Genomic DNA, 7,765 nt, shown 5'->3' on the forward strand with positions numbered 1-7,765 from the left:
GGGGCGCCCAGGAGATGGAAAAATACCACCACCAGCGGTGACTCAGGCTGTTTGGCGCCGCACGTAATGCATCTTCTTTGGGCAGCTCTTTAAGATGCCCATTTGACAGATGGGGGACACTGAGGCCGGCAGAGGGTGCCGCACTGCCTGTACTGGCCCGCCATTAGTGATGAAATCTTAGTCTGTGTCAAAGTTATGTGATAAGGGTGGGCCCTAAAGGATCTTGAACCGGTCCTGTAAAAAACGATAAATTAGGTCGTACTTGAACTAGGATAGGCTGGTCGATTTCCCAGGTTATCATGGTCCCAGTGCCCGCCGTTTTCAGTAGTGCAACCCTCTGCCCCTGCTCGCTTACTCAGTCCCGCCGCTCGAGGGCAGCACCAGCCCAGGCTTAAACCTGAGACTTGGGCTGAGGTCGCCCTGATGCTCGGGCGACCTTTTTCTTAGGCTTGGAAGCAGGTATCTTGGTCTCAGGGTAATGGCACTCGCAGACACTGCCAGAGCTGAGGGGATGCCCTAAGTTCCAGACTTTTTGATGTATGACCTTGGGCAAGTCACTAACTTCATAAAGCTTCAGATTTATGAAGAGCTTCAGAGGAAGCTCTGAAAATAGATGTTAATTACTGTTATGCAGAACTATTGTAGGCATTAAAACAGTGCAGGAAAGGCCCCTGAAGCCTGGTTCATGTAAATTCACAATTTTAAGGAATAGGAAAAGCGATTTGTCTAAAATCTCAACACCAAAAGAATCCTGGGAGAGACTTAGGACCCTTCACAAATTTAAGGAAAATAAGGCTGAAGAAATAAATTTACAATGGAAACAGGGGTAATGAAATCAGATTCTTTCTCTGGTCCTAGTTGAAAGATACTCTTTTTATCAAGCGAAAGATTCCCTTTGTGATAGTAAAGGTGGTATAAGTTTTCCCTGACTGGCTGTGTGGCTTTCGGAAAGATCCTCAACCTTCTTAGGTTGAGGCTTCCTTATCTCTGAAATAGTAGTCATAAAGACTTGTCTCTTGAGGTGATTGTTAAATCAGTTAAATAGGCTAAATAAGGTGACCTATGAGAAGCCCCTAGTACGTAGCAGTTACTCAAGAAACTTACACTGAAAGAAACTTATGTTGTTCAGTTGCTAAGTCGTGTCCAACTCTTTGCAACCCCATGGACTCCAGCATGCCATGCTTCCCTGTCCTTCACTATCCTGGAGTTTGTTCAAATTCATAACCGTTGAGTTGGTGATGCTATCTAACCATCTCATCCTCTGCTGCCCCTTCTCCTCTTGCCTTCAGTCTTTCCCAGCATCACAGTCTTTTCCACTGCCCTTCATGTCAGGTGGCCAAGAATTGGAGCTTCAGCATCAGTCCTTCCAATAAATAAATATTCAGGGTTGATTTCCTTAGGACTGATTGATTTGATCTACTTGAAGTCCAAGGGATTCTCGGGAATCTTCAGCACCACAATTTGAAGGCATCAATTCTTCAGCACTTAGCCTTCAACTCTTGCATCCATACGTGGCAACTGGAAAAACCATAGCTTTGACTATACGGACCTCTGTTGAAAAACTGATGACTCTACTTTTTAATATGCTGTCTAGGTTTGTCATAGCTTTCCTTCTAAAGAGCAAGTTTCTTTTAATTTCGTGGCTGCAGTCACTGTCCGCAGTGATTTTGGAGCCCAAGGAAAGAAAATCTATCAGTGTTTCCACTTTTCCTCCGTTTGCCATGAAGTGATGGGGCTGGATGTCATGATCTTAGTTTTTTGAATGTTGAGTTTTAAAACAGCTTTTTTGCTCCCATGCTCAATGGAAGAGATAGAGACCCTGGACTCAGTAACAAGATTGCAAAACCCTTTAGCCTAGCTCATTCTCCACATTCAGAAGCTACTGGGCCCTGTCAGCACTAGAAGGGAGTCAAGCCTGGAACCTTCTCTCCTCTACCCCTACCCTGCCCCCAGGGATACTTGCCTCCACTTGGCTCTTAAGAACAAGTCCCTGTTCCCGAGGAGGCCTCCTCTTCACTCCATTCACAGCCACAGCGACATGTGTAAAACACAATTTATTATACAAAACTAGGTGCATCAAAAATTCAGTGTCAGAATAGTTCTGTATTCTAAGGGCTATGGCATGGACCTTCTCCCTTATCACCTCAATCCTTGCTAGGGAGTCAGGCTGGGTGCATGGCCCCCCGGCCTTGGACCAGGAGAGTAGGAATCAGTTATAGAAGCATGAGTGTGTGTCTAGGGCAGTGGGGCAGGCATGTGAACCTCCTCCAAATAGGGAGGCTCTCCCTTGGAAAGGCTGGACCTGTGCCTGGGGGAGAAACACTCAAATCCCTCTCTACCCAAATGCCAAAGCGAGAGTGTGGAAATCAAAATCTGAGGATGGGGGAAAAGCTTAAAAAAAAAAAGCCAACATAAAACAGATTCTACAAAAGTAAAATAAGGATTGGCTGCCTTCTGGGGCAACTGGGTGGGCGTGTATTCCTCTGATGTTCTCATTCTGTATGGGGGCAAGTGGCTAAGAGCACCGAAGGTCTGACCAGGGTCTCCCGGCCTCCCCTCTACCTACCGCAGGAGCTTGGACCGAGGGCCTTCCACTTAACCCTCATGCTCCTCCCAGCCCCCTGGGTGTAGAGTAGAGCTTCCAAAACCCATGGGACAGACTAGACAGGGAGAATCCCTGGGAATGTGGGAGCTGCCCCAAGGTCCAGCCCAAAGGACCCTGAGGGCAGGAATCTGTTCTCCACCTGAGAGTGGCCACAGGAAGTGGCCACAGGATGGGGTCGGTAGGTCTGGGGCCTCCGACTGACCCCTTGGGGAGGCAGTGCTCTCGGCCTCGGGCTAACCCCAGCCTCACACAGCCTGGAGCTCCCCCTGCAGGCGACTCAGCTCCTCTAGCTCTTGCTTGTGGCGGTCGGTCTTGTGAGCCACCAAGGAGCGGTAGAAATGCAGGGCGAAGGCCACAAAGACCAGCCCTACCGGCACCATGATTGCCGTGGAGGCCATGGCGGCTTGCCAGCCTGGCCCATGGGCCGCACCACTGCCACACGCTTGCCGTGGGGGGCAGGCCTCAGGGGGCTCAGCCTGTGATGGGGCTACAGAAGCGGAGGACGGCTTGGAAGCTGGACTAAGGGAGGTGGCCACTGGTGGCAGAGTCTCAGGCAGCTGGGAGGCAGGTCCCATTGAGCCTGATGTGCCCGAGGGGGCCCCGATGGGCACAAACTTGACCCAGCCAACCAGGACAACTTCAGCCAGAAAAAGGAAGGTGCCCAAGGCAGTGGAGAAGCCCCAGGCCAGCTCCACGTAGCGGTGGAGTCGCTGGTGTGGAGACTGGTGGACAGAGTTGAGGTTGTGGATGTTGCTAACGGCTTCTATGTGAGGCAGCAGACAGGTGGAGACCATGAGTGCAAAGAGGTGCACAGCCACCAGCACGGTGGTGCAGGCACTGAAGGCCACCAGCAGGCCCGGCGGGTATTCATGGTTGCTCTCCAGCTGTACCTCAACCATGGCCACCTGTGGAGACAAGAAGGGATGGGTTGAGTGTCAGTAACCTCAACAGTAGACGGTTTTTATGCCTGTACATCACTGATGTATCCCTAAGACCTAGAACAGTGCTTGGTAGAAAGAAGGCCCCCATGCTGTAAGTGAATAAATGGACAACCTTGGCAAGGCTCTGTCCTGTTCCAGACCTTGGTTTCCCCTCCTGGGGGGAAACTAGAGGGTTGGATGGCATGTTTCTGACCATCTTATAACAGAGGGGCCCGGGACTGCCCTGATGGTCCAGTGGTTAAGAATCTGCCTTGCAGTGCAGGGGACATGGTTTCAATCCCTGGAGGAAGAACTAAGATGCTACATGCCTTGGAGCAACTAAGCCCACGAGCTGCAAATGGAGAGTTTGTGGGCAGCAATATGTCCAATGTACTGTAACTAAGACCCAATCCAGCCAAATGAATAAGTTTAAGATAATTTTTTAAAAGATGCACATCATTTTCACTTTAAAAAAATAAGGGTTAAAAAAAGCACAGATTCTGGAGTGGGGCTGCCTGGGTAACTGAAAATGTTCAGTTGTACAAACTGTGTAATCTTGAGCAAGTGGTTTAGTTCTCTCTGGGCCTCCCTTTCCTCACCTGGAAAATAGGGATGGATAACAGCGCCTACCTGCCTTATAGGGTTGTTGTGAAAATTTAATGATACGTTTAGAGATAAAGTGATAGGAACAGTGTGAGGTACATAGTATGCTCAAGTAAATGTTTGCTGTTATTATTAGAGTTAACACTGAAGTCCAAGGCCAGAGTTTGCAAACTGGCACACCACAACTCAAGCCAGCTTGCAAACATGTTTTGCTTGGCTCAGACAGTGCATTTTTTTTTTTTAAGAATTGTTGCCAACTTCTAAAACTCAAGAGATTTCATGTAAATATCCCTATTTCCAGATCCTCCTGGAAATTTGGAAGATCTGATTATACCAGGCCCATATTCTTGCATGGCAACTATCAGTCAGAGTCGAGTCATGGCTGCTCCCTTGCACAGGTGATGAGGGGCTCTTGAAAACCACAGTCCCCACCCAGCCAACTTGACATCCATACCACCTGTGTGGTCTTTGCACATATTTGAGTTGATGATCTTATTCTGCTGCTAAGTCACCTCAGTCGCGTCCGACCCTGTGTGACCCCACGGACGGAAGCCCACCAGGCTCCCCCTTCCCCGGGATTCTCCAGGCAAGAACACTGGAGTGGGTTGCCAAGATCTTATTCTAGGGTTGTATAAATTTGAATTCTAGAGCTCAACTGACTAAATTCAAATCCTGCCACTTACTTGCTGTGGAACCGTAGGCGGGTGTCTTAATGTTTCTGAACCTCAGTTTTCTCATTTATAAAATAGTCGTAGTACCTACTTTGTAGGATAATAGGAAGATGAGGATGCACATTAAAGCCTTAAGCATAGTGCCTGGTACTTAGTGACGGTTCAATGAAATTTATATAATGTTATTCTAACCCAGGTCACCTGAATTCCAGGATCAGCTTCTTTCCCCATGCCTGGTTCTTGCAGGATCCATTAGATTGCTCTGGGCTGGGGCAAGGAGGAAAGTGCAGAGCCAGGACGGTGGTAGTAGGAAGGCAAGGCTGAGTATTTTGGGAAATTGGGCCATGGCGGATGTTAGCAGTTTCTACAGACAGCAATCTGGGCCAGGCCTGGTCTTGGTTTCTCCTGGAGCCTGATTCAACCCTGCTCATCCCTGACAGGATGGGCTAGTCTGGTCCCTAGAACCTACTCATCTGGCCTCTTGATCCTGCAGAGAAGGTCCTGGCCCTTAAGCTGTCACCTCAGCAACCTGCAAGTTCAGCAGCAGGCAGGATTGTCTCCTTGGGAACATGCTGGACCATGGGGGTGGGGCACCTCAGCTGGGTCCCCAGGGCTGCTCTCCCTTCTCTGCAGTCTGTAAAGGTGAAGGGGAGCATTCCCTGTCCCGAGATGGCCCCACATTGGGCAGGGTGAGCTGGCCTGTGGATCCAGGACCCTCACATAGAAAACCATAGATCTAAGGATGACCCTTAGGGATAGAAATGTTCCCGCCAGTCATCCAAATACAGAGGCTGTGACACAGAAAGGGGCAGGGACTAACTCAAATCACCCAGGGCTGTGGCCCTTTTTATCCCCATCTTGATACCCCCGTTTCCGTGAGGACCCCTCTCCAGCCCATTTTCTCCTTTTGTCGGTCATGATGGTGGGATATCCTGGACAAACAGTCCAGCGACCCTGGGTCTCAGTTCCTCCTGTACCCTTCAGCTGCTGAGCGCTCTGGCAGGGCGGCTGCCCCACTCTGGGCCTCGGTTTCCATCAACAGGGAGTCTCAGCCATTCTGATGCGAGTCTTGCTCTGAAGTGCCTGGATCCAGGATCTGATGACAAGAATCAGCTCATCTTGCTTGGGGTGGCTCCCTGGCCAGCTACAGAGGGCGCACCCTTCCATGATCTCACAATTTCCCACTGGCCAGCGATGGGGGGCGGAGGCCTGTCCAGGGTCACACAGCTGGCCACAGGCAGGAAGGAGCCAGGATGTGTCTGCTGATGTCTCCTCACCCTGGGACCTCCCTCAGCCTGCTTCCTGTGAGGCCTCTGCTGGACCGTTAGCTGATTAGCATCTGCCCACACTTGGAGTTTATCATCTCCAGAATCGTGCTTCCTAGACAGCTTCCTTCCCAGAGACTCCTTCACAGGTATCTTCTCTTCTCAGAGCTTTCCCAGGCCACCACTAAGCACTGGTCATATCTGCTAGGGCCTGGCCGCCCTTCTGTTGGGTGACCACTCCATCCACTTTATTCTCACCCCCTGCATCCTTGAGGTCATCCTTCAGCCCCCAACCAGCTCGGATTTGCTGTTGAGCCTGTGGTGGGGACCTAGAAACCGCTTCTGCCATGTTCTGTCCCTTCTGGAGCTCTGCGCTCTGTCCTTGCATACATATCCCCTGTGATGTGTGTCCCCAGTCACGCGTTTAGGATTTGCTTATCCTCCTCGGGCCCAGTTTATGCTAGGAGCCACCCCCACATCCATTAAGAGAGACTTGTGTAGTCCCTTGGGACCTTGTTTGCGCCCCCAACTTTTCCCTTTGAAAGACCGTCTTTCCCACTCCTCCACCCTGTCTCCCTCAGGTACCTGCTCACCTTGCCTCCGACCCCGTTCCCCCCATGGGCTTCACCCCCACCCGGTGCACCCCTTCCCTCCCCTCACCATGGCGAAGCCCGAGAGCAGGGCAGACGTGCGGCTGGAGGCTTTGAGCTTGGCCCGGCTGAGGTAGAGGCGGCGCCAGCTGAGCGCCCGCAGCGAATGCTGACTGGCCCCCATGAGGTCCAGGTAGCCGCGGTGCACGAACTCCCGGTACGTGGCCGAGCCCGCGGGGCTCTCGGCCTCCGGGTTCAGCGGGGCCTGTTCACCCGGGTCCCCCTCGCCGCCCTTCATCCTGGGACCGCGGCACCAAGCGGGCTGGTCCGTCAAGGCGGGGCCGAGTCGCCTCTGGGGCCCCAGCAGGGCGGGTCCAGGTCTGGGGAAGGCCCCATGCCCCGGCGGGAGGAGCGGGGATGCGGGCGGCGAGCTCCCAGGAAGACGTGGCCCGGGTGGAGCAGGAAAAGCAGGCGACTGCGGGGAGCCCTAGGGGCTGAAGCCGAGGCCGAAACAGGAACTGGGGCGGAGGCGGAGCTGAGGCGGCCACATGATGGGGTGGAGCCGGGGGACCGTGGACAGAGATCCCAAGGGACCCCGAGACCCCAGTCCGCCTAGGATGTCCTCTGGATGCCTCAAACCCGCTGTGATGAACGCCAAGCCCCAGTGACTGGGAGTTCCAGATCCTGAACCACTCCAGGTACACCTGTACACCTCGAACTCCAGACTCCTAACCCTCACCTGAACAGTGAACTCAGGGGATGTGACCCCATCTCACCCTGAAGACTGCAAGAGGCCCTGCAGCCTCAATTTCTGGAGGCCCACTTAGACCTTAGGTCCCCCAGACCCATCCAAAGAACCCCGTCCTCCCAGACCCGCAAAGAATACTCGGGCCATCCCCCCTAACTCCCACCCCCGGCCTCCCCAACGCCGCAGACAACCACAGGTGAACTCGGCGGCCCCGGCTGGAAGATTTTGAGTTTTATAGCAAACCATATTGTACAGACCCGGGGCCCAGGGGCCCAGCCCGGCTGGGTCCCCCACTTATCCCTCGCTGGGCTGCCTCCTCCCCCTCCCCCAAGCGGCCCCATCCTCAAGCCTTCTCCGAATCCC

The 7,765-nt window shown here is 52.8% G+C and overlaps 1 protein-coding gene across 1 annotated transcript; it reads right to left on the reverse strand.

The window, feature by feature from the left end:
- Window positions 1-2,039: 2,039 nt before the first annotated feature.
- ORAI3 (ORAI calcium release-activated calcium modulator 3) lies at window positions 2,040-7,494 on the reverse strand. The gene is made up of 2 exons (XM_055409896.2): window positions 6,725-7,494; window positions 2,040-3,510 (listed from the first exon to the last, which is right to left on the reverse strand). Exons 1-2 carry the CDS (start codon window positions 6,950-6,952, stop codon window positions 2,851-2,853), a joined length of 888 nt encoding a protein of 295 aa, XP_055265871.1. The 5' UTR covers window positions 6,953-7,494; the 3' UTR covers window positions 2,040-2,850.
- Between the last annotated feature and the right edge of the window lie 271 nt (window positions 7,495-7,765).

This window comes from Moschus berezovskii, chromosome 27 (genome assembly GCF_049115385.1).
Source record: "Moschus berezovskii isolate FMDL1 chromosome 27, NW_MosBer_1.0, whole genome shotgun sequence".
NCBI lineage: Eukaryota > Metazoa > Chordata > Mammalia > Artiodactyla > Moschidae > Moschus > Moschus berezovskii.